This window comes from Oncorhynchus keta, chromosome 14, assembly GCF_023373465.1.
Source record: "Oncorhynchus keta strain PuntledgeMale-10-30-2019 chromosome 14, Oket_V2, whole genome shotgun sequence".
NCBI lineage: Eukaryota > Metazoa > Chordata > Actinopteri > Salmoniformes > Salmonidae > Oncorhynchus > Oncorhynchus keta.
The window spans coordinates 2,872,584-2,899,853 of record NC_068434.1 but is presented as its reverse complement, the minus strand read 5'-3'; the positions used below and the strand labels follow the sequence as shown (position 1 = coordinate 2,899,853).

At 44.5% G+C, this 27,270-nt stretch overlaps 1 protein-coding gene and 1 long non-coding RNA gene across 3 annotated transcripts; both read right to left on the bottom strand.

Annotated features, from left to right (window-relative positions):
* On the bottom strand, positions 1 to 27,270 carry golph3a (golgi phosphoprotein 3a). Of its 2 annotated transcripts, XM_052460834.1 has the most exons (4): positions 26,837 to 27,270; positions 20,001 to 20,132; positions 9,400 to 9,514; positions 1 to 426 (listed from the first exon to the last, which is right to left on the bottom strand). In XM_052460834.1, exons 1-4 carry the CDS (start codon positions 27,059 to 27,061, stop codon positions 2 to 4), a joined length of 897 nt encoding a protein of 298 aa, XP_052316794.1. In that variant the 5' UTR covers positions 27,062 to 27,270; the 3' UTR covers position 1. The 2 variants fall into 2 exon arrangements, with proteins under 2 accessions (XP_052316794.1, XP_052316795.1); XM_052460835.1 differs by lacking the exon at positions 20,001 to 20,132.
* On the bottom strand, positions 14,074 to 19,962 carry LOC127907110 (uncharacterized). The gene is made up of 4 exons (XR_008063243.1): positions 19,847 to 19,962; positions 19,356 to 19,696; positions 15,423 to 17,915; positions 14,074 to 14,611 (listed from the first exon to the last, which is right to left on the bottom strand). It is a non-coding gene; the product is annotated as an uncharacterized LOC127907110 (long non-coding RNA).

Genomic DNA, 27,270 nt, shown 5'->3' with positions numbered 1-27,270 from the left:
GTCACTTGGTAAAGGCGGCCACCACGGCCCACAACAACTCATTGGCGTTGGTCTTCGTGCTCTCCCCCTCTGGCTCCAGGTCCAGGAGCTGCCGTACTCTCTTCATGGCCAGGTCATACTGGTCGTCCAGCAAAGGGGAAAAGGCATTCTCCAGGACATCAGACGAGTGGGCCAGGAAGATGAGGGCGAGCATCCGTTTGTCCATGCGGTGCGGGTCGTTGACCCATTTCTCCAACACGGCCTCCTGAACCCTCTTGATGAGGCGTTGTTTGATGTTGTTGTTGGTGAGCGGATGAGTGGTCATGTCGAAGAGGAGGAAGTTCTGTTTCTCCGTGGTCAGCACGCCCTTTTCCACCAGGTTCTTGGCCAGGCGCTCTCTCACGTTCCTCAGCTGGTAGTGCAGCTTCAGAGGGTTCCACGTCTCGCCTGCAAGGGGAGGGGGGAGTTAAGCGTGCTACAGAGTTCAAAGCCTAAAGCATCGTGATTGAATGTGACTTAAGTCAACAACACAATAACAGTCCAATCAAATTGCAGTGGGGAAAGAAAGCATCCAAAGGGGTTTGGCTTTCATGGCATTTTATTATTCTCTTCTTTTACTATACCAGTTCATTAGTACTATACCAGTACTATACCAGTTCATTAGTATTATAATAACAGTACTATACCAGTTCATTAGTATTATACCAGTTCATTAGTACTATACCAGTTCATTAGTATTATACCAGTTCATTAGTACTATACCAGTTCATTAGTATTATAATAACAGTACTATACCAGTTCATTAGTACTATACCAGTTCATTAGTATTATAATAACAGTACTATACCAGTTCATTAGTACTATACCAGTTCATTAGTATTATAATAACAGTACTATACCAGTACTATACCAGTTCATTAGTACTATACCAGTTCATTAGTATTATAATAACAGTACTATACCAGTACTATACCAGTTCATTAGTACTATACCAGTTCATTAGTATTATAATAACAGTACTATACCAGTTCATTAGTATTATAATAACAGTACTATACCAGTTCATTAGTATTATAATAACAGTACTATACCAGTTCATTAGTACTATACCAGTTCATTAGTACTATACCAGTTCATTAGTATTATAATAACAGTACTATACCAGTTCATTAGTATTATAATAACAGTACTATACCAGTTCATTAGTATTATAATAACAGTACTATACCAGTTCATTAGTATTATAATAACAGTACTATACCAGTTCATTAGTATTATAATAACAGTACTATACCAGTTCATTAGTATTATAATAACAGTACTATACCAGTTCATTAGTATTATAATAACAGTACTATACCAGTTCATTAGTATTATAATAACAGTACTATACCAGTTCATTAGTATTATAATAACAGTACTATACCAGTTCATTAGTACTATACCAGTTCATTAGTATTATAATAACAGTACTATACCAGTTCATTAGTATTATAATAACAGTACTATACCAGTTCATTAGTACTATACCAGTTCATTAGTATTATAATAACAGTACTATACCAGTTCATTAGTACTATACCAGTTCATTAGTACTATACCAGTTCATTAGTATTATAATAACAGTATATACCAGTTCATTAGTACTATACCAGTTCATTAGTATTATAATAACAGTACTATACCAGTTCATTAGTACTATACCAGTTCATTAGTATTATAATAACAGTACTATACCAGTTCATTAGTACTATACCAGTTCATTAGTACTATATATTATAATAACAGTACTATACCAGTTCATTAGTATTATACCAGTTCATTAGTATTATAATAACAGTACTATACCAGTTCATTAGTATTATAATAACAGTACTATACCAGTTCATTAGTACTATACCAGTTCATTAGTATTATAATAACAGTACTATACCAGTTCATTAGTACTATACCAGTTCATTAGTACTATACCAGTTCATTAGTACTATACCAGTACTATACCAGTACTATACCAGTACTATACCAGTTCATTAGTACTATACCAGTTCATTAGTATTATAATAACAGTACTATACCAGTACTATACCAGTTCATTAGTACTATACCAGTTCATTAGTATTATAATAACAGTACTATACCAGTTCATTAGTACTATACCAGTTCATTAGTATTATAATAACAGTACTATACCAGTTCATTAGTACTATACCAGTTCATTAGTATTATAATAACAGTACTATACCAGTTCATTAGTATTATAATAACAGTACTATACCAGTACTATACCAGTACTATACCAGTTCATTAGTATTATAATAACAGTACTATACCAGTTCATTAGTATTATAATAACAGTACTATACCAGTTCATTAGTACTATACCAGTTCATTAGTATTATAATAACAGTACTATACCAGTACTATACCAGTTCATTAGTAGTATACCAGTTCATTAGTAGTATACCAGTTCATTAGTAGTATACCAGTTCATTAGTATTATAATAACAGTACTATACCAGTTCATTAGTACTATACCAGTTCATTAGTATTATAATAACAGTACTATACCAGTTCATTAGTATTATAATAACAGTACTATACCAGTTCATTAGTATTATAATAACAGTACTATACCAGTACCATACCAGTTCATTAGTACTATACCAGTTCATTAGTATTATACCTACCGGTTCATTAGTATAACAGTACTATACCGGATCATTAGTACTATACCTGCCGGTTCATTAGTATAATAATACCGGGTCATTAGTACTATACCAGTTCATTAGTACTATACCAGTTCATTAGTATTATACCTACCGGTTCATTAGTATAACAGTACTATACCGGATCATTAGTACTATACCTGCCGGTTCATTAGTATAATAATACCGGGTCATTAGTACTATACCAGTTCATTAGTACTATACCAGTTCATTAGTATTATAATAACAGTACTATACCAGTACTATACCAGTTCATTAATACTATACCAGTTCATTAGTACTCTACCAGTTCATTAGTATTATACCTACCGGTTCATTAGATTTATAATACCAGTTCATTAGTACTATACCAGTTCATTAGTATTATACCTACCGGTTCATTAGTATTATAATAACAGTACTATACCAGTTAATTAATACTATACCAGTTCATTAGTACTATACCAGTTCATTAGTATTATAATAACAGTACTATACCAGTACTATACCAGTTCATTAGTACTATACCAGTTCATTAGTACTATACCAGTTCATTAGTATTATAATAACAGTACTATACCAGTTCATTAGTACTATACCAGTTCATTAGTATTATAATAACAGTACTATACCAGTTCATTAGTACTATACCAGTTCATTAGTATTATAATAACAGTACTATACCAGTTCATTAGTACATTAGTACTATACCAGTTCATTAGTATTTAGGTTCATATTATTATATACTGTTCATTGGTAGTATAATACCAGTTCATTAATACTATACCAGTTCATTAGTACTATACCAGTTCATTAGTACTATAATAACAGTACTATACCAGTTCATTAGTACTATACCAGTTCATTAGTATTATAATAACAGTACTATACCAGTTCATTAGTACTATACCAGTTCATTAGTACATTAGTACTATACCAGTTCATTAGTATTATATACACCGGTTCATTAGTATAATACCAGTTCATTAGTATTATCATACTAGATCATTAGTATTATATACCGGTTCATTAGTATTATACCAGTTCATTAGTAGTATCAAACTAGATAATTAGTATTATATATCGGTTCATTAGTATAATACCAGTTCATTAGTAGTATCAAACTAGATAATTAGTATTAGATATCGGTTCATTAGTATAATACCAGTTCATTAGTATTAATGGTTCAGTCAATTTGGTGAAAAAATGCTAATTCCTGTGAGATAATACACATTAGGATAATACACATTAGGAGCATTAGTATTATATACCGACCGGTAATACACATTAGGAGCATTGGATGAGGGTAGACATGGTAAAGGACCATGGGCCAAACCTTCTCATGCAATGCCATGCCAATTGGCCACACGGGGCCACTAACAAACTATTGAAAATCCAAACCTTGAAAGCTCACGCCCCTCATGCCATGTGACCTAGCCTCTTAAGGAAGCTGCGAATTTTCGCAGCTTTTTGTTAAAAATCGCGCAACATTTCAGCGCCCTGCTATTCATGCCAGGAATATAGTATATGCATATGATTAGTATGTGTGGATAGAAAACACTCAGACGTTTCTAAAACTGGTTAAATCACGGCTGTGACTATAACAGAACGTGCGTTTCGTCGAAAAGTGCAGGAAAATCTGATCACTGAAAATGGGAAAATATATCCATGCGCCACTTCAACCAATTGTTAAAAGTGACCCACATTAAATGGGGCCGAGGTTACAATACCTACAGCTTCCACACGATATCAGTCTTGTCATTTGTCTCGGATTTGTTTCTTGGTCAAACGGACACAAGGGAGCCGATTTCTTCCGGTCTCCGACAGGATGTTTTGGTTGAGAAATATCCGGACATGATTTCAAGACGTGGAGCTAAAGAATAAACATCGCCCCGTGATCCTTTTGAGATTATTAACGTTTACTAATACCTAAAGTTGCACCATTTTCAAAGGCAAGCATCTCAAACATGGCCGCTCCCGACCAATAGACATTCACGTGGTCTGGCACATGAATTGGACATGGATTTTTGTATTGTAACAAACCTTGGTACACAAGTTCCACTTAAGAGATATTAAGATGGCCCATTCTGTGGAACTATAACGGGAACATATTCCATCTCTCTCGATCAGTTTGACTCACGAGTGATGACATTTGGCACACATGCTCGGGGATATGAGTCTAACTAGTCTGTAAAGTACGGTTCAGTTTGGCGGCATGGTGGCGCGGTCAGAAAGGAAAAACCATTCATGCAAGCTCACTGGCTTTATAGTGGCCATATTGTTTTCAGCTAGAGTCTTGGGGAAAAAAATGGCATTTTACGATGTACATCCATAAATGCTATACCAAATTTGATGCCGATCAGTCCAGCAATTCTCTAGAAAGATGTTTAAAAAGTAGTCAACATGATAAAAAAAGCACATTGCATCATCAGTTTGATGATAAGTTCTGATATTTGTCATCCTAGAGCGATGTGTCCAAGTTGTACTGATGGTTGGACCCCGGCATGGCTGCTTATTTTATTTATTGTTGTTTAAGTGTCTTGCGATGTTAAACGTATAAATTCAGGTTTTATTTGATTTAGGCGAGAGGCTAACAGCTGTGTGTGAAATAAACGAGTGAAAACAGATTGTCAAATTGAGAACAGGTTACGGTTAAGACGGTAGCTAGGATACAGCTGTCTGCCACACAATCAGGGCTTTGAATGTTTGCTGCGACTATGACTAAGCTTGTGTTCAGAGGAATTCTAAACAGAACGACAGCCAAAACAACAGAACGACAGCCAAAACGACAGCCAAAACAACAGAACGACAGCCAAAACGACAGAACGACAGCCAAAACGACAGCCAAAACAACAGAACGACAGCCAAAACAACAGAACGACAGCCAAAACAACAGAACGACAGCCAAAAACAGACAGCCAAAACAACAGAACGACAGCCAAAACAACAGAACGACAGCCAAAACAACAGAACGACAGCCAAAACAACAGAACGACAGCCAAAACAACAGCCAAAACAACAGAACGACAGCCAAAACAACAGAACGACAGCCAAAACAACAGAACAACAGCCAAAACAACAGCCAAAACAACAGAACGACAGCCAAAACAACAGAACGACAGCCAAAACAACAGCTAAAACAACAGCCAAAACGACAGAACAGAACAACAGCCAAAACAACAGCCAAAACAACAGCCAAAACAACAGAACGTGTTACTGATGCTCTCTGTGTGGTCACTCACTAAGCTGTGTTACTGATGCTCTCTGTGTGGTAACTCACTAAGCTGTGTTACTGATGCTCTCTTTGTGGTAACTCACTAAGCTGTGTTACTGATGCTCTCTGTGTGGTAACTCACTAAGCTGTGTTACTGATGCTCTCTGTGTGGTAACTCACTAAGCTGTGTTACTGATGCTCTCTGTGTGGTAACTCACTAAGCTGTGTTACTGATGCTCTCTGTGTGGTAACTCACTAAGCTGTGTTACTGATGCTCTCTGTGTGGTAACTCACTAAGCTGTGTTACTGATGCTCTCTGTGGTAACTCACTAAGCTGTGTTACTGATGCTCTCTGTGGTAACTCACTAAGCTGTGTTACTGATGCTCTCTGTGTGGTAACTCACTAATCTGTGTTACTGATGCTCTCTTTGTGGTAACTCACTAAGCTGTGTTACTGATGCTCTCTGTGTGGTAACTCACTAAGCTGTGTTACTGATGCTCTCTGTGTGGTAACTCACTAAGCTGTGTTACTGATGCTCTCTGTGTGGTAACTCACTAAGCTGTGTTACTGATGCTCTCTGTGTGGTAACTCACTAAGCTGTGTTAGTTGGTCAGCCACTGTTAAAATAGCACCTGGGCCATCACAGGTTAGAGAGTCTTTGCTAATTCCCCTTCTTTTTGATTAACATTACTGGTTTCTTGCTGGGGAACGTAAGATATGAAATATATATAAAATATATAAAATATTGACATTGGAGAAAGTGACAATTTAACTTGATCATGTTGTGAAATGGAAGTTCAGTTGGTTGTGAGCAAACTTGTCCAACAAAAATATAGGATATTTGTTGTCTTAAGGGGGAAGGTGTTACAGGTTTTTTTTATTTTTTTTATAATACAACTGTAATATCTAAACACATATATCCAATACAATCACTGTCAGAATCTAAACAAACCATACTGCCACCTGGTGGCTGAGACCACTCTGTTAGTAGTGAACCTCTGGTGGCTGAGACCACTCTGTTAGTAGTGAACCTCTGGTGGCTGAGACCACTCTGTTAGTAACTCAACCTCTGCTGTGTTACTGAGACCACTCTGTTAGTAGGTAACTCACTGGTGGCTGTCTGTTAGTAGTGAACTCTCTGGTGGTAAGACCACTAAGCTGTGTTAGTTGGTGGCTGAGACCACTGTTAAAAACCTCTGTCTGGTGGCTGAGACCACAGGTTAGTAGTGAACCTCTGTCTGAGACCACTTGCTAGACCACTTCTTTTGTAGTAACATTACTGTCTTCTTGGCTGAGACCACTCTGTTAGTAGTGAACCTATGTATAAAATATATAAAATATGGCTGACCACTTGGAGAAGTGAAATTCTGTCTGTTGGCTGACCACTGTTGTGAAATGGAAGTTCTGTCTGGTGGCTGAGACCACTTGTTAGTAGTGAACCTCTGTTAGTAGTGAACTCTCTGGTGGCTGAGACCACTATAGTGAATTTGTTGTCTTAGTGAATCTCTGGGGCTGAACCACTCTGTTAGTAGTGTTTTTTGAGACCACTTTTATAGTACAACCTCTGTAATATGGCTGAACACTCTGTTAGTACAACCACTGTCAGAATGAACCTCTCTGGTGGCTGAAACAAACCATAGTGCCTCTGTCTGGTGGCTGAGACCACTCTGTTAGTAGTGAACCTCTGTCTGGTGGCTGAGACCACTCTGTTAGTAGTGAACCTCTGGTGGCTGAGACCACTCTGTTAGTAGTGAACCTCTGTCTGGTGGCTGAGACCACTCTGTTAGTAGTGAACCTCTGTCTGGTGGCTGAGACCACTCTGTTAGTAGTGAACCTCTGTCTGGTGGCTGAGACTACTCTGTTAGTAGTGAACCTCTGTCTGGTGGCTGAGACCACTCTGTTAGTAGTGAATCTCTGTCTGGTGGCTGAGACCACTCTGTTAGTAGTGAACCTCTGTCTGGTGGCTGAGACCACTCTGTTAGTAGTGAACCTCTGTCTGGTGGCTGAGACCACTCTGTTAGTAGTGAACCTCTGTCTGGTGGCTGAGACCACTCTGTTAGTAGTGAACCTCTGTCTGGTGGCTGAGACCACTCTGTTAGTAGTGAACCTCTGTCTGGTGGCTGAGACCACTCTGTTAGTAGTGAACCTCTGTCTGGTGGCTGAGACCACTCTGTTAGTAGTGAACCTCTGTCTGGTGGCTGAGACCACTCTGTTAGTAGTGAATCTCTGTCTGGTGGCTGAGACCACTCTGTTAGTAGTGAACCTCTGTCTGGTGGCTGAGACCACTCTGTTAGTAGTGAACCTCTGTCTGGTGGCTGAGACCACTCTGTTAGTAGTGAACCTCTGTCTGGTGGCTGAGACCACTCTGTTAGTAGTGAACCTCTGTCTGGTGGCTGAGACCACTCTGTTAGTAGTGAACCTCTGTCTGGTGGCTGAGACCACTCTGTTAGTAGTGAACCTGTTTGTGGCTGAGACCACTCTGTTAGTAGTAAATCTCTGTCTGTGGCTGAGACCACTCTGTTAGTAGTGAACCTCTCTGTCTGGTGGCTGAGACCACTCTGTTAGTAGTAAACCTCTGTCTGGTGGCTGAGACCACTCTGTTAGTAGTGAACCTCTGTCTGGTGGCTGAGACCACTCTGTTAGTAGTGAACTCTGTCTGGTGGCTGAGACCACTCTGTTAGTAGTGAATCTCTGTCTGGTGGCTGAGACCACTCTGTTAGTAGTGAACCTCTGTCTGTTAGTGGCTGAGACCACTCTGTTAGTAGTGAACCTCTGTCTGGTGGCTGAGACCACTCTGTTAGTAGTGAACCTCTGTCTGGTGGCTGAGACCACTCTGTTAGTAGTGAACCTCTGGTGGCTGAGACCACTCTGTTAGTAGTGAACCTCTGGTGGCTGAGACCACTCTGGTGGAACTGTCTGGTGGCTGAGACCACTCTGTTAGTAGTGAACCTCTGTCTGGTGGCTGAGACCACTCTGTTAGTAGTGAACCTCTGTCTGGTGGCTGAGACCACTCTGTTAGTAGTGAACCTCTGGTGGCTGAGACCACTCTGTTAGTAGTGAATCTCTGTCTGGTGGCTGAGACCACTCTGTTAGTAGTGAACCTCTGTCTGGTGGCTGAGACCACTCTGTTAGTAGTGAATCTCTGTCTGGTGGCTGAGACCACTCTGTTAGTAGTGAACCTCTGGTGGCTGAGACCACTCTGTTAGTAGTAAACCTCTGTCTGGTGGCTGAGACCACTCTGTTAGTAGTGAACCTCTGGTGGCTGAGACCACTCTGTTAGTAGTGAACCTCTGTCTGGTGGCTGAGACCACTCTGTTAGTAGTGAACCTCTGGTGGCTGAGACCACTCTGTTAGTAGTGAACCTCTGGTGGCTGAGACCACTCTGTTAGTAGTGAACCTCTGGTGGCTGAGACCACTCTGTTAGTAGTGAACCTCTGGTGGCTGAGACCACTCTGTTAGTAGTGAACCTCGATGTTAAAGTGTGGTTCTAACACACTCACCGCTGAGCAGCTCAATCCAGCTCTGCACCGTCTCTGGGGGCTGGGTCTCCTTCACGTGTTTCAGAGCCTCGTCCAATAGCACGTCTCCCGTCGGAGCATCTGACTTACAGATCACCTAGGAGACACAATAGAACGAGACAGAATGAAAACACAACCTGTACCGCCATTCAATGACTTACAGAACACCTAGACACACAATACAAAAACCACAACAGCTTTAGTCGACCGTATACAGAACACAGTCAGAACAAAACAATACTGCCACTCAATGACCTATAGATCCCCTGGAGATGAAACCACCACACAGAACACAACTTCTAGAGTAAATACATGTCAGAATCAGCAGAAGAATACTGGTCTTTTAATTGATTTTTTATTGGTCAAGGGAGGCCAGATGCTCACAAAAAAACATATTCCTAATCATGTTTCAGCTAAACCGAGCAAGCTCAAATGATTGGTCCTGGTGGGGGAGGGGGAAAAAAAAGACGTGTCAATGGAAGCTAGCTTGAATTTGGTTTCTCTCCTATCAAATTGTTTTGAGAGCATACATTAGTGGATTTGGTTTCTCTCCTATCAAATTGTTTTGAGAGCATATATTAGTGGATTTGGTTTCTCTCCTATCAGATTGTTTTGAGAGCATACATTAGTGGATTTGGTTTCTCTCCTATCAAATTGTTTTGAGAGCATACATTAGTGGATTTGGTTTCTCTCCTATCAGATTGTTTTGAGAGCATACATTAGTGGATTTGGTTTCTCTCCTATCAGATTGTTTTGAGAGCATACATTAGTGGATTTGGTTTCTCTCCTATCAGATTGTTTTGAGAGCATACATTAGTGGATTTGGTTTCTCTCCTATCAGATTGTTTTGAGAGCATACATCACTAACAGAAACATGAAAGAGAGAATGGCATTGGCGTCACTCTACAAACAGAAAGCAGAACCACGGACAGCCATATCATATTTAGCTTATGTCGATAGGACTAAATTGTTTTTGGTATCTTTTAGTTGTCACGTTGATGTGGACATGGTGCTGGAATAGTGGAAGCAGCTCCTGTTCTCTTTGTGACTTGTGGTATCCCTCTCTCTCTCTGGTTCTAAATCAATAGTTCAGGTGGTCCGAAACAGCTCTTTATTTCGGGAACTGAGCAGGTCAGGAGACAGAAACCACTGCAGAGTCTGCAGAGCGCCTGGTGAACTACACGTGTATCCTAAGAGGAAGGTCAGGAATTTTTACTCTTCGTAAAACAAAGAGAAAAATGGCGCCAAGAGCACAAAAGGACATTTAAACACGCTTTCTTGGGCTCCCGAGGGGCGCAGCGGACTATGGTGCTGCATCTCAGTGCAAGAGGCGTCACTACAGTCCCTGGTTCGAATTCCAGGCTGTATCACACCCGGCCGAGTCCCATAGGGCGGCTTACAATTGGCCCAGTGTCGTCCGGATTTGGCCGTCATTGGAAATAAGAATTTGTTCTTAACTGACTTGCCGAAGTAAAATAAAAAGGTTGAAAAAAAATATATATATATATATCTTTACTATTAAAACTGTTGATATTACTTGAATATCTTTCTTCTGATAATCCTGTCATTAAAAGAGGGTTTAATGGTGGTTTTACTGTAGCATACAGAGTGGGTAAAGGAACCATGGTCATGTCTGTACCTTACAGGCTTCCTTCTTCATCATGGGGAATGTGTAACTGTCTCCCGGGCAAAAAACAACAAAAACAAATGGTACTATGCCGAGGTACCAAATGGTACTATGCCGAGGTACCAAATGGTACTATGCCGAGGTACCAAATGGTACTATCCAGAGGTACCAAATGGTACTATCCAGAGGTACCAAATGGTACTATCCAGAGGTACCAAATGGTACTATCCAGAGGTACCAAATGGTACTATCCAGAGGTACCAAATGGTACTATCCAGAGGTACCAAATGGTACTATCCAGAGGTACCAAATGGTACTATCCAGAGGTACCAAATGGTACTATCCAGAGGTACTAAATGGTACTATCCAGAGGTACTAAATGGTACTATCCGGAGGTACTAAATGGTACTATCCGTCCATTAGAGCCCACCTTCTGTGAGTCTCCCTATAAAGTAGAGACCTTTACTAACCAGAAACAAGAATCAAGTTCTTTAAGGCAAGGCCACATCCGTGGGACAAATGATCGCATCTCCTTGGAAACCCAAAACTCAGATCGAGGAAGCATTATCCAGCTCAGACAGAAGAGTCACCTGAGAGGAACTTGGCAGAGCCACAAACACTCTGTTCGCTCACGACGACCCGCTGGGTTTTATCTTTCCCTAAGAGGACCAGAACATTCCACTGCACCTTGGTGTGCTTTAAACTTTATATCTTTGGACTGAACAGATTTGAGGACTGAGTCTGAGAAAGAGAGCAGCCCCCCCGTGGGCTCTCATTGGGTCTGTTAAGACAACTGTACCTCTCTCATTTGTACCACATTCCATTGGGTCTGTTAAGACAACTGTACCTCTCTCATTTGTACTGCATTCCATTGGGTCTGTTAAGACAACTGTACCTCATTTGTACTGCATCCCATTGGGTCTGTTAAGACAACTGTACCTCTCTCATTTGTACTGCATTCCATTGGGTCTGTTAAGACAACTGTACCTCTCTCATTTGTACTGCATTCCATTGGGTCTGTTAAGACAACTGTACCTCTCTCATTTGTACCACATTCCATTGGGTCTGTTAAGACAACTGTACCTCATTTGTACTGCATCCCATTGGGTCTGTTAAGACAACTGTACCTCATTTGTACTGCATTCCATTGGGTCTGTTAAGACAACTGTACCTCTCATTTTCAATCTGTTAGTCTTGATAATAAAGCGTTGCATTGAAGTCCTTTACGAGTGATTGGATTCTCCAAGTCTGAGAGCTCGACGACCATTCAGAATGAGAATATAGCAAAGTGACTGTTGATTAGGACCATTAGTTGATATAGGATTAAAATGGTATAACAGGTTAAATGGTAACTACTGATAGGAATTCATTCAAGGGGTCTCTCTATATCCAAACCCTTAAACGGTGCCCCTCTGAGATTAATTTAAATAGGAAACCAAATTAATTAAATAAGAGCAATTTAAAATCAGTAAACTGGATGTCATAAGGTGAATGCACCAATTTGTAAGTCGCTCTGGATAAGAGCGTCTGCTAAATTACTTAAATGCTACCTGCTGGTTACTAGTCCAACGCTCTAACCACTAGGCTACCTGCTGGTTACTAGTCCAACACTAACCACTAGGCTACCTGCTGGTTACTAGTCCAACACTCTAACCACTAGGCTACCTGCTGGTTACTAGTCCAACACTAACCACTAGGCTACCTGCTGGTTACTAGTCCAACACTAACCACTAGGCTACCTGCTGGTTACTAGTCCAACGCTCTAACCACTAGGCTACCTGCTGGTTACTAGTCCAACGCTCTAACCACTAGGCTACCTGCTGGTTACTAGTCCAACACTAACCACTAGGCTACCTGCTGGTTACTAGTCCAACGCTCTAACCACTAGGCTACCTGCTGGTTACTAGTCCAACACTAACCACTAGGCTACCTGCTGGTTACTAGTCCAACACTAACCACTAGGCTACCTGCTGGTTACTAGTCCAACGCTCTAACCACTAGGCTAACTACTGGTTACTAGTCCAACGCTCTAACCACTAGGCTAACTGCTGGTTACTAGTCCAACGCTCTAACCACTAGGCTAACTGCCGGTTACTAGTCCAACGCTCTAACCACTAGGCTAACTGCCGGTTACTAGTCCAACGCTCTAACCACTAGGCTAACTGCCGGTTACTAGTCCAACGCTCTAACCACTAGGCTACCTGCCGGTTACTAGTCCAACGCTCTAACCACTAGGCTACCTGCTGGTTACTAGTCCAACGCTCTAACCACTAGGCTAACTGCTGGTTACTAGTCCAACGCTCTAACCACTAGGCTAACTGCTGGTTACTAGTCCAACGCTCTAACCACTAGGCTAACTGCTGGTTACTAGTCCAACGCTCTAACCACTAGGCTAACTGCTGGTTACTAGTCCAACGCTCTAACCACTAGGCTACCTGCTGGTTACTAGTCCAACACTCTAACCACTAGGCTACCTGCTGGTTACTAGTCCAACACTAACCACTAGGCTACCTGCTGGTTACTAGTCCAACACTCTAACCACTAGGCTACCTGCTGGTTACTAGTCCAACACTAACCACTAGGCTACCTGCTGGTTACTAGTCCAACACTAACCACTAGGCTACCTGCTGGTTACTAGTCCAACACTAACCACTAGGCTACCTGCTGGTTACTAGTCCAACACTAACCACTAGGCTACCTGCTGGTTACTAGTCCAACACTAACCACTAGGCTACCTGCTGGTTACTAGTCCAACACTAACCACTAGGCTACCTGCTGGTTACTAGTCCAACACTAACCACTAGGCTACCTGCTGGTTACTAGTCCAACACTCTAACCACTAGGCTACCTGCTGGTTACTAGTCCAACACTCTAACCACTAGGCTACCTGCTGGTTACTAGTCCAACACTAACCACTAGGCTACCTGCTGGTTACTAGTCCAACGCTCTAACCACTAGGCTACCTGTTGGTTACTAGTCCAACACTAACCACTAGGCTACCTGCTGGTTACTAGTCCAACACTAACCACTAGGCTACCTGCTGGTTACTAGTCCAACACTAACCACTAGGCTAACTGCTGGTTACTAGTCCAACACTCTAACCACTAGGCTACCTGCTGGTTACTAGTCCAACGCTCTAACCACTAGGCTACCTGCTGGTTACTAGTCCAACACTAACCACTAGGCTACCTGCTGGTTACTAGTCCAACGCTCTAACCACTAGGCTACCTGCTGGTTACTAGTCCAACACTAACCACTAGGCTACCTGCTGGTTACTAGTCCAACACTAACCACTAGGCTACCTGCTGGTTACTAGTCCAACACTAACCACTAGGCTACCTGCTGGTTACTAGTCCAACACTAACCACTAGGCTACCTGCTGGTTACTAGTCCAACACTAACCACTAGGCTACCTGCTGGTTACTAGTCCAACGCTCTAACCACTAGGCTACCTGCTGGTTACTAGTCCAACGCTCTAACCACTAGGCTACCTGCTGGTTACTAGTCCAACACTAACCACTAGGCTACCTGCTGGTTACTAGTCCAACGCTCTAACCACTAGGCTACCTGCTGGTTACTAGTCCAACACTAACCACTAGGCTACCTGCTGGTTACTAGTCCAACACTAACCACTAGGCTACCTGCTGGTTACTAGTCCAACGCTCTAACCACTAGGCTAAGTGCTGGTTACTAGTCCAACGCTCTAACCACTAGGCTAACTGCTGGTTACTAGTCCAACGCTCTAACCACTAGGCTAACTGCCGGTTACTAGTCCAACGCTCTAACCACTAGGCTAACTGCCGGTTACTAGTCCAACGCTCTAACCACTAGGCTAACTGCCGGTTACTAGTCCAACGCTCTAACCACTAGGCTACCTGCTGGTTACTAGTCCAACGCTCTAACCACTAGGCTAACTGCTGGTTACTAGTCCAACGCTCTAACCACTAGGCTAACTGCTGGTTACTAGTCCAACGCTCTAACCACTAGGCTAACTGCTGGTTACTAGTCCAACGCTCTAACCACTAGGCTAACTGCTGGTTACTAGTCCAACGCTCTAACCACTAGGCTACCTGCTGGTTACTAGTCCAACACTCTAACCACTAGGCTACCTGCTGGTTACTAGTCCAACACTAACCACTAGGCTACCTGCTGGTTACTAGTCCAACACTCTAACCACTAGACTACCTGCTGGTTACTAGTCCAACGCTCTAACCACTAGGCTACCTGCTGGTTACTAGTCCAACACTCTAACCACTAGGCTACCTGCTGGTTACTAGTCCAACACTCTAACCACTAGGCTACCTGCTGGTTACTAGTCCAACACTAACCACTAGGCTACCTGCTGGTTACTAGTCCAACGCTCTAACCACTAGGCTACCTGCTGGTTACTAGTCCAACGCTCTAACCACTAGGCTACCTGCTGGTTACTAGTCCAACACTAACCACTAGGCTACCTGCTGGTTACTAGTCCAACGCTCTAACCACTAGGCTACCTGCTGGTTACTAGTCCAACACTAACCACTAGGCTACCTGCTGGTTACTAGTCCAACACTAACCACTAGGCTACCTGCTGGTTACTAGTCCAACGCTCTAACCACTAGGCTAACTGCTGGTTACTAGTCCAACGCTCTAACCACTAGGCTAACTGCCGGTTACTAGTCCAACGCTCTAACCACTAGGCTAACTGCCGGTTACTAGTCCAACGCTCTAACCACTAGGCTAACTGCCGGTTACTAGTCCAACGCTCTAACCACTAGGCTAACTGCCGGTTACTAGTCCAACGCTCTAACCACTAGGCTACCTGCTGGTTACTAGTCCAACGCTCTAACCACTAGGCTACCTGCTGGTTACTAGTCCAACGCTCTAACCACTAGGCTAACTGCTGGTTACTAGTCCAACGCTCTAACCACTAGGCTAACTGCTGGTTACTAGTCCAACGCTCTAACCACTAGGCTAACTGCTGGTTACTAGTCCAACGCTCTAACCACTAGGCTAACTGCTGGTTACTAGTCCAACGCTCTAACCACTAGGCTACCTGCTGGTTACTAGTCCAACACTCTAACCACTAGGCTACCTGCTGGTTACTAGTCCAACACTAACCACTAGGCTACCTGCTGGTTACTAGTCCAACACTCTAACCACTAGACTACCTGCTGGTTACTAGTCCAACGCTCTAACCACTAGGCTACCTGCTGGTTACTAGTCCAACACTCTAACCACTAGGCTACCTGCTGGTTACTAGTCCAACGCTCTAACCACTAGGCTACCTGCTGGTTACTAGTCCAACACTAACCACTAGGCTACCTGCTGGTTACTAGTCCAACACTAACCACTAGGCTACCTGCTGGTTACTAGTCCAACACTAACCACTAGGCTACCTGCTGGTTACTAGTCCAACGCTCTAACCACTAGGCTACCTGCTGGTTACTAGTCCAACACTAACCACTAGGCTACCTGCTGGTTACTAGTCCAACACTAACCACTAGGCTACCTGCTGGTTACTAGTCCAACGCTCTAACCACTAGGCTACCTGCTGGTTACTAGTCCAACGCTCTAACCACTAGGCTAACTGCTGGTTACTAGTCCAACGCTCTAACCACTAGGCTAACTGCCGGTTACTAGTCCAACGCTCTAACCACTAGGCTAACTGCCGGTTACTAGTCCAACGCTCTAACCACTAGGCTACCTGCTGGTTACTAGTCCAACGCTCTAACCACTAGGCTACCTGCTGGTTACTAGTCCAACGCTCTAACCACTAGGCTAACTGCTGGTTACTAGTCCAACGCTCTAACCACTAGGCTAACTGCTGGTTACTAGTCCAACGCTCTAACCACTAGGCTAACTGCTGGTTACTAGTCCAACGCTCTAACCACTAGGCTAACTGCTGGTTACTAGTCCAACGCTCTAACCACTAGGCTACCTGCTGGTTACTAGTCCAACACTCTAACCACTAGGCTACCTGCTGGTTACTAGTCCAACACTAACCACTAGGCTACCTGCTGGTTACTAGTCCAACACTCTAACCACTAGACTACCTGCTGGTTACTAGTCCAACGCTCTAACCACTAGGCTACCTGCTGGTTACTAGTCCAACACTCTAACCACTAGGCTACCTGCTGGTTACTAGTCCAACGCTCTAACCACTAGGCTACCTGCTGGTTACTAGTCCAACACTAACCACTAGGCTACCTGCTGGTTACTAGTCCAACACTAACCACTAGGCTACCTGCTGGTTACTAGTCCAACACTAACCACTAGGCTACCTGCTGGTTACTAGTCCAACACTAACCACTAGGCTACCTGCTGGTTACTAGTCCAACACTAACCACTAGGCTACCTGCTGGTTACTAGTCCAACACTAACCACTAGGCTACCTGCTGGTTACTAGTCCAACACTCTAACCACTAGGCTACCTGCTGGTTACTAGTCCAACACTCTAACCACTAGGCTACCTGCTGGTTACTAGTCCAACACTAACCACTAGGCTACCTGCTGGTTACTAGTCCAACGCTCTAACCACTAGGCTACCTGCTGGTTACTAGTCCAACGCTCTAACCACTAGGCTACCTGTTGGTTACTAGTCCAACACTAACCACCAGGCTACCTGCTGGTTACTAGTCCAACACTAACCACTAGGCTACCTGCTGGTTACTAGTCCAACACTAACCACTAGGCTAACTGCTGGTTACTAGTCCAACACTCTAACCACTAGGCTACCTGCTGGTTACTAGTCCAACGCTCTAACCACTAGGCTACCTGCTGGTTACTAGTCCAACGCTCTAACCACTAGGCTACCTGCTGGTTACTAGTCCAACGCTCTAACCACTAGGCTACCTGCTGGTTACTAGTCCAACACTAACCACTAGGCTACCTGCTGGTTACTAGTCCAACACTAACCACTAGGCTACCTGCTGGTTACTAGTCCAACACTAACCACTAGGCTACCTGCTGGTTACTAGTCCAACACTAACCACTAGGCTACCTGCTGGTTACTAGTCCAACACTAACCACTAGGCTAACTGCTGGTTACTAGTCCAACGCTCTAACCACTAGGCTAACTGCTGGTTACTAGTCCAACGCTCTAACCACTAGGCTAACTGCTGGTTACTAGTCCAACGCTCTAACCACTAGGCTAACTGCTGGTTACTAGTCCAACGCTCTAACCACTAGGCTACCTGCTGGTTACTAGTCCAACACTCTAACCACTAGGCTACCTGCTGGTTACTAGTCCAACACTAACCACTAGGCTACCTGCTGGTTACTAGTCCAACACTCTAACCACTAGACTACCTGCTGGTTACTAGTCCAACGCTCTAACCACTAGGCTACCTGCTGGTTACTAGTCCAACACTCTAACCACTAGGCTACCTGCTGGTTACTAGTCCAACACTAACCACTAGGCTACCTGCTGGTTACTAGTCCAACGCTCTAACCACTAGGCTACCTGCTGGTTACTAGTCCAACACTAACCACTAGGCTACCTGCTGGTTACTAGTCCAACACTAACCACTAGGCTACCTGCTGGTTACTAGTCCAACACTAACCACTAGGCTACCTGCTGGTTACTAGTCCAACACTAACCACTAGGCTACCTGCTGGTTACTAGTCCAACACTAACCACTAGGCTACCTGCTGGTTACTAGTCCAACACTCTAACCACTAGGCTACCTGCTGGTTACTAGTCCAACACTCTAACCACTAGGCTACCTGTTGGTTACTAGTCCAACACTAACCACTAGGCTACCTGCTGGTTACTAGTCCAACACTAACCACTAGGCTACCTGCTGGTTACTAGTCCAACACTAACCACTAGGCTACCTGCTGGTTACTAGTCCAACACTCTAACCACTAGGCTACCTGCTGGTTACTAGTCCAACGCTCTAACCACTAGGCTACCTGCTGGTTACTAGTCCAACACTCTAACCACTAGGCTACCTGCTGGTTACTAGTCCAACACTAACCACTAGGCTACCTGCTGGTTACTAGTCCAACGCTCTAACCACTAGGCTACCTGCTGGTTACTAGTCCAACACTAACCACTAGGCTACCTGCTGGTTACTAGTCCAACACTAACCACTAGGCTACCTGCTGGTTACTAGTCCAACACTAACCACTAGGCTACCTGCTGGTTACTAGTCCAACACTCTAACCACTAGGCTACCTGCTGGTTACTAGTCCAACACTAACCACTAGGCTACCTGCTGGTTACTAGTCCAACGCTCTAACCACTAGGCTACCTGCTGGTTACTAGTCCAACACTAACCACTAGGCTACCTGCTGGTTACTAGTCCAACACTAACCACTAGGCTACCTGCTGGTTACTAGTCCAACGCTCTAACCACTAGGCTACCTGCTGGTTACTAGTCCAACACTAACCACTAGGCTACCTGCTGGTTACTAGTCCAACACTAACCACTAGGCTACCTGCTGGTTACTAGTCCAACACTAACCACTAGGCTACCTGCTGGTTACTAGTCCAACACTAACCACTAGGCTACCTGCTGGTTACTAGTCCAACACTCTAACCACTAGGCTACCTGCTGGTTACTAGTCCAACACTCTAACCACTAGGCTAACTGCTGGTTACTAGTCCAACACTCTAACCACTAGGCTACCTGCTGGTTACTAGTCCAACACTAACCACTAGGCTACCTGCTGGTTACTAGTCCAACGCTCTAACCACTAGGCTACCTGCTGGTTACTAGTCCAACACTAACCACTAGGCTACCTGCTGGTTACTAGTCCAACACTAACCACTAGGCTACCTGCTGGTTACTAGTCCAACACTAACCACTAGGCTACCTGCTGGTTACTAGTCCAACACTCTAACCACTAGGCTACCTGCTGGTTACTAGTCCAACACTAACCACTAGGCTACCTGCTGGTTACTAGTCCAACACTAACCACTAGGCTACCCTGCCTCCACATAAGAGGTCAGTTGGTCAGGATCCCCTACCTTCCTGGCGAGCAGGCTTTTCCTCCTCATGCCACAGGTCTCCAGCTGTAGTCGTCCTCTGATGGCCAGCTCTATGAGCATGCAGCCACGCAGCCCCGACGAGATGCAGTCGTTCCAGAACGACGTGTAGCCCTGAGAGAGGAGGACAGGGGGTGAGTGTGTGTGTGTGCATGCAGCCACGCAGCCCCGACGAGATGGTTGTTCAAGAACAACATGTAGTCATGAACACAGAGAGAAGACACTGTGTGTGTGTGTGTGAAGAACCACCTCGTCACACACCCAGAACCACCTCGTCACACACTCAGAACCACCTCGTCACACACCCAGAACCACCTCGTCACACACCCAGAACCACCTCGTCACACACCCAGAACCACCTCGTCACACACCCAGAACCACCTCGTCACACACCCAGAACCACCTCGTCACACACTCAGAACCACCTCGTCACACACTCAGAACCACCTCGTCACACACTCAGATCCACCTCGTCACACACCCAGAACCACCTCGTCACACACCCAGAACCACCTCGTCACACACTCAGAACCACCTCGTCACACACTCAAGAACCACCTCGTCACACACCCAGAACCACCTCGTCACACACCCAGAACCACCTCGTCACACACTCAAGAACCACCTCGTCACACACTCAAGAACCACCTCGTCACACACCCAGAACCACCTCGTCACACACTCAAGAACCACCTCGTCACACACTCAAGAACCACCTCGTCACACACCCAGAACCACCTCGTCACACACCCCAGAACCACCTCGTCACACACCCAGAACCACCTCGTCACACACCCAGAACCACCTCGTCACACACCCAGAACCACCTCGTCACACACTCAGAACCACCTCGTCACACACTCAGAACCACCTCGTCACACACCCAGAACCACCTCGTCACACACCCAGAACCACCTCGTCACACACCCAGAACCACCTCGTCACACACTCAGAACCACCTCGTCACACACCCAGAACCACCTCGTCACACACCCAGAACCACCTCGTCACACACCCAGAACCACCTCGTCACACACCCAGAACCACCTCGTCACACACCCAGAACCACCTCGTCACACACCCAGATCCACCTCGTCACACACCCAGATCCACCTCGTCACACACCCAGAACCACCTCGTCACACACCCAGAACCACCTCGTCACACACCCAGAACCACCTCGTCACACACTCAGAACCACGTCGTCACACACTCAAGAACCACCTCGTCACACACCCAGAACCACCTCGTCACACACCCAGAACCACCTCGTCACACACTCAAGAACCACCTCGTCACACACTCAAGAACCACCTCGTCACACACCCAGAACCACCTCGTCACACACTCAAGAACCACCTCGTCACACACTCAAGAACCACCTCGTCACACACCCAGAACCACCTCGTCACACACCCCAGAACCACCTCGTCACACACCCAAAACCACCTCGTCACACACCCAGAACCACCTCGTCACACACCCAGAACCACCTCGTCACACACTCAGAACCACCTCGTCACACACTCAGAACCACCTCGTCACACACTCAGAACCACCTCGTCACACACCCAGAACCACCTCGTCACACACCCAGAACCACCTCGTCACACACCCAGAACCACCTCGTCACACACCCAGAACCACCTCGTCACACACCCAGAACCACCTCGTCACACACTCAGAACCACCTCGTCACACACCCAGAACCACCTCGTCACACACCCAGAACCACCTCGTCACACTCAGAACCACCTCGTCACACACTCAGAACCACCTCGTCACACACTCAGAACCACCTCGTCACACACTCAGAACCACCTCGTCACACACTCAGAACCACCTCGTCACACACTCAGAACCACCTCGTCACACACTCAGAACCACCTCGTCACACACTCAGAACCACCTCGTCACACACCCAGAACCACCTCGTCACACACTCAAGAACCACCTCGTCACACACTCAAGAACCACCTCGTCACACACCCAGAACCACCTCGTCACACACTCAAGAACCACCTCGTCACACACTCAAGAACCACCTCGTCACACACCCAGAACCACCTCGTCACACACCCCAGAACCACCTCGTCACACACCCAAAACCACCTCGTCACACACCCAGAACCACCTCGTCACACACCCAGAACCACCTCGTCACACACTCAGAACCACCTCGTCACACACTCAGAACCACCTCGTCACACACTCAGAACCACCTCGTCACACACCCAGAACCACCTCGTCACACACCCAGAACCACCTCGTCACACACCCAGAACCACCTCGTCACACACCCAGAACCACCTCGTCACACACCCAGAACCACCTCGTCACACACTCAGAACCACCTCGTCACACACCCAGAACCACCTCGTCACACACCCAGAACCACCTCGTCACACTCAGAACCACCTCGTCACACACTCAGAACCACCTCGTCACACACTCAGAACCACCTCGTCACACACTCAGAACCACCTCGTCACACACTCAGAACCACCTCGTCACACACTCAGAACCACCTCGTCACACACTCAGAACCACCTCGTCACACACTCAGAACCACCTCGTCACACACTCAGAACCACCTCGTCACACACTCAGAACCACCTCGTCACACACTCAGAACCACCTCGTCACACACTCAGAACCACCTCGTCACACACTCAGAACCACCTCGTCACACACTCAGAACCACCTCGTCACACACTCAGAACGCAGAGTTAATGAAATGGCATGGGAAATTGTCTCTCTATAAAAGTAAATTGGCCACACACCAATACATGGATTTGACAATCAAACTATCACTTAAAATAGCAGCCAAACAAGTCACTGTTGATAAACGAATCACAACGCGACATATACACTGGGGCAAAAAAAGTATTTAGTCAGCCACCAATTGTGCAAGTTCTCCCACTTAAAAAGATGAGAGAGGCCTGTAATTTTCATCATAGGTACACTTCAACAAACAAAAAAAAATGCAGAAAATCATATTGTAGGATTTTTTATGAATTTATTTGCAAATTATGGTGGAAAATAAGTATTTGGTCACCTACAAACAAGCAAGATTTCTGGCTCTTACAGACCTGTAGCTCCTCTGTCCTCCACTCGTTACCTGTATTAATGGCACCTGTTTGAACTTGTTATCAGTATAAAAGACACCTGTCCACAACCTCAAACAGTCACACTCCAAACTCCACTATGGCCAAGACCAAAGAGCTGTCAAAGGACACCAGAAACAAAAATGTAGACCTGCACCAGGTTGGGAAGACTGAATCTGCAATAGGTAAGCAGCTTGGTTTGAAGAAATCAACCGTGGGAGCAATTATTGGGAAATGGAAGACATACAAGACCACTGATAATCTCCCTCGATCTGAGGCACAACGCAAGATCTCAGCCCGTGTGGTCAAAATGCTCACAAGAACGGTGAGCAAAAATCCCAGAACCACACGGGGGGACCTAGTGAATGACCTGCAGAGAGCTGGGACCAACGTAACAAAGCCTACCATCAGTAACACACTATAATATAATAATAATATATGCCATTTCGCAGACGCTTTTATCCAAAGCGACTTACAGTCATGTGTGCATACATTCTACGTATGGGTGGTCCCGGGAATCGAACCCACTACCCTGGCGTTACAAGCGCCATGCTCTACCAACTGAGCTACAGAACCACAACTATGCCGCCAGGGACTCAAATCCTGCAGGGCCATACGTGTCCCCCTGCTTAAGCCAGTACATGTCCAGGCCGGTCTGAAGTTTGCTAGAGAGGATTTGGATGATCCAGAAGAAGATTGGGAGAATGTCATATGGTCAGATGAAACCAAAATATAACTTTTTGGTAAAAAAAACAGCTTTGGGGCTGTTTTTCTGCAAAGGGACCAGGACGACTAATCCGTGCAAAGGAACGAATGAATGGGGCCATGTATTGTGAGATTTTGAGTGAAAACCTCCTTACATCAGCAAGGTCATTGAAGATGAAATGTGGCTGGGTCTTTCAGCATGACAATGATCCCACACCGCCCGGGCAACAAAGGAGTGGCTTCGTAAGAAGCATCTCAAGGTCCTGGAGTGGCCTAGCCAGTCTCCAGATCTCAACCCCATAGAAAGTCTTTGGAGCGAGTTGAAAGTCTGTGTTGCCCAGCAACAGCCCCAAAACATCACTGCTCTAGAGGAGATCTGCATGGAGGAAACGGCCAAAATACCAGCAACAGTATGTGAAAACCTTGTGAAGACTTACAGAAAACGTTTGAACTCTTGTCATTGCCAACAAAGGGTAAATAACAAAGTATTGAGAAACGTTTTTGTTATTGACCAAATACTTATTTTCCACCATAATATGCAAATAAATTCATTAAAAATCCTACAATGTGATTTTCTGGATTTTCTCTCTCTCATTTTGTCCGTCATATTTGAAGTGTACCTATGATGAAAATTACAGGCCTCTCGTCTTTTTAAGTGGGAGAACTTGCACAATTGGTGGCCGACTAAATACTTTTTTGCCCCAGTGTAGGTTAAGTTAATTAACAGAAAAAAAGTGGATTGTTACCTTTTCCGTGATGACAGCCCCCATCCCCCCCAAAAAAAATCCACCTTCCTAAATATAGATATAAGCCTAATGTAAATTCTCATCAAACCAACCATGTATAGGTTATTCCACATTCCTGTGTAGCCTTTGAATAGTATTGGTTATTCCACATTCCTGTGTAGCCATTGAATAGTATAGGTTATTCCACATTCCCGTGTAGCCTTTGAATAGTATAGGTTATTCCACATTCCCGTGTAGCCTTTGAATAGTATAGGTTATTCCACATTCCCGTGTAGCCTTTGAATAGTATAGGTTATTCCACATTACTGTGTAGCCTCTGAATAGTATTGGTTATTCCACATTCCCGTGTGGCCTTTGAATAGCGTTAGTTTAAACAGCACTACCCCACAAACGTTTGCCCCCTCGTTCTATTGATTTCACTGTGACGTCGATGGAAGTGATTATATATATATATATTGCGTTACACTTACTTGAATCAAAACGCAACACTTCAAAATGTGGCTAGATGTCTTCTGCAGGTTGTGCTCTAACCAGGTATGTTGTGTTTGTTTTAACAGCGTGTACAACCCGACCCCCCTAATCAATATCATCGACATAATGTCACTTTTCAAAACAACAGGTATAGGTTCTATGGTGCTCCCTTAATGATTAAATATGATTACTATTGTTGCACATGTATGTGTATGTAACAGTATAACTGTAGACCATCCCCTCGCCCATACCCGGGCCCGAACCAGGGACCCTCTGCACACATCCTCAACAGTCACCCACGAAGCATCGTTACCCATCGCTCCACAAAAACCACGGCCCTTGCAGAGCAAAGGGGGAACCACTACTTCCAAGGTCTCAGAGTGACGTCACCGATTGAAACGTTATTTAGCGCGCACCGCTAACTAAGCCAGCCGTTTCACATCCGTTACATGTAGATAGATACACTATGTTCTAGGTTTTCAATAAACAAACTGTTTGTGCATATTGGTTATTGATTCGGACACATTCAAACTGTGTTTGGATTGGGATATTTATCAAAATGTCTTGTCAACAGGAAGCATCAATGCCAATTTTTAAGTTTTTTAAAGGAATATACATTCATTTCCTATGGTATTGTACTTAAGCAAGTAAAAACTGCTGAATGAGTCCAAAAACATGCTGCGATTAAATTTGTAAATTGACATTTTTATTTTATTTATCCGTTATTTTACCAGGTAAGTTAACTGAGAACACATTCTCATTTACAGCAACAACCTGGGGAATAGTTACAGGGGAGAGGAGGGGGATGAATGAGCCAATTGTAAACTGGGGATTATTAGGTGACCGTGATGGTTTGAGGGCCAGATTGGGAATTTAGCCAGGACACCGGGGTTAACATCTCTACTCTTACGATAAGTGCCATGGGATCTTTAATGACCTCAGAGTCAGGACACCCATTTAACGTCCCATCCGAAAGACAGCACCCTACACAGGGCAATGTCCCCAATCACTGCCCTGGGGCATTTTGATCTTTTTTATACCAGAGGGAAAAAAGGTGCCTCCTACTGGCCCTCCAACACCACTTCCAGCAGCATCTGGTCTCCCATCCAGGAACCAACCAGGACCAATGCTGCTTAGCTTCAGAAGCAAGCCAGCAGTGGTATGCAGGGTGGTATGCTACATAGCTACCAGAAATGACCAAAACAGAGTTGGCCCTGTATATTACAAGCCAAACAACATACTACATCATCATCATCATCATCATCATCATCGTAAGGCAGATGCCTGAGCTGTGAAGCTAAGAGAAACTGGTTAACTTTAGAAAACCTCCCCAGAGTAGATTTAGCTTCCTTCATGGGATACCCACTCAAGTTACTATTTATTGCCTTACCTCCTCATGTCTTCTGCACACACTGTATATAGACTTTCCTTTTTTCTACTGTGTCATTGACTTGTTAATTGTTTACTCCATGTGTAACTCTGTGTTGTTGTCTGTGTCAACACTGCTATCTATGCTTTATCTTGGCCAGGTCGCAGTTGCAAATGAGAACTTGTTCTCAACTAGCCTACCTGGTTAAATAAAGGTGAAATAAATAAATTGTAGCTAGCTGACATTAGCATTCATTCGATGTTGACAAAATGAAGATAGCACCTGTTAGTACATTTTATGAGATCTTTGAATAGCGTTAACTTACGTTACCTAACCAGCTAAATACTATAATATGGTTTTAGCTGTAATAATACTAATAATAATAATAATAATAATATAATACATGTTATTAAGTTATACCTCGCGGTCCTTCAATCCCAAGAGCAACACTTCTTCCATCAATGTGAGTCGAGTTTCTTTGGAGTCTGCCTTATCCTCTTCTTCCTCCTCTTCCTCTCCTCCTCCGCGGCGGCGGGTCTCGAAGTCCTCATCCCCGGTTCCTCGGTCCTTGTCGGCGGCAGAGCTACGAGAGGCCTCGGTCCGCCTCTGCACTAGGCCCGAACTCCGCTGTGTCAGGGAAGTCATATTTACAAGTCCTAAAAAAAAATTTTTTTCAAAAAGACGAAACCCTTCGCTTCGTACTCTCACTGACCGATATTATAAACCACTTCAAATGTTTATCCCGATACATACAGCTACGGACATCTGTTTTTTAACCCTGGTTTTAACTATCCTACAACGAATCGGAGGAGACATAATCAGTTCAGTTGTCTTCCTCTTCCGCTGGGAGTTGA

Bases quoted from the DNA above. Each gene is read 5' to 3' on its own strand.
- golph3a (XM_052460834.1), bottom strand. From the start codon at position 27,061: ATGACTTCCCTGACACAGCGGAGTTCGGGCCTAGTGCAGAGGCGGACC. The intron at 20,133-26,836 runs GTATAACTTAAT...CTCCTCTCTCAG, and splicing joins TGGGATTGAAGGACCGCGAG to GGCTACACGTCGTTCTGGAA. The intron at 427-9,399 runs GTGAGTGTGTTA...CTCCCCTTGCAG, and splicing joins CTGGATTGAGCTGCTCAGCG to GCGAGACGTGGAACCCTCTG.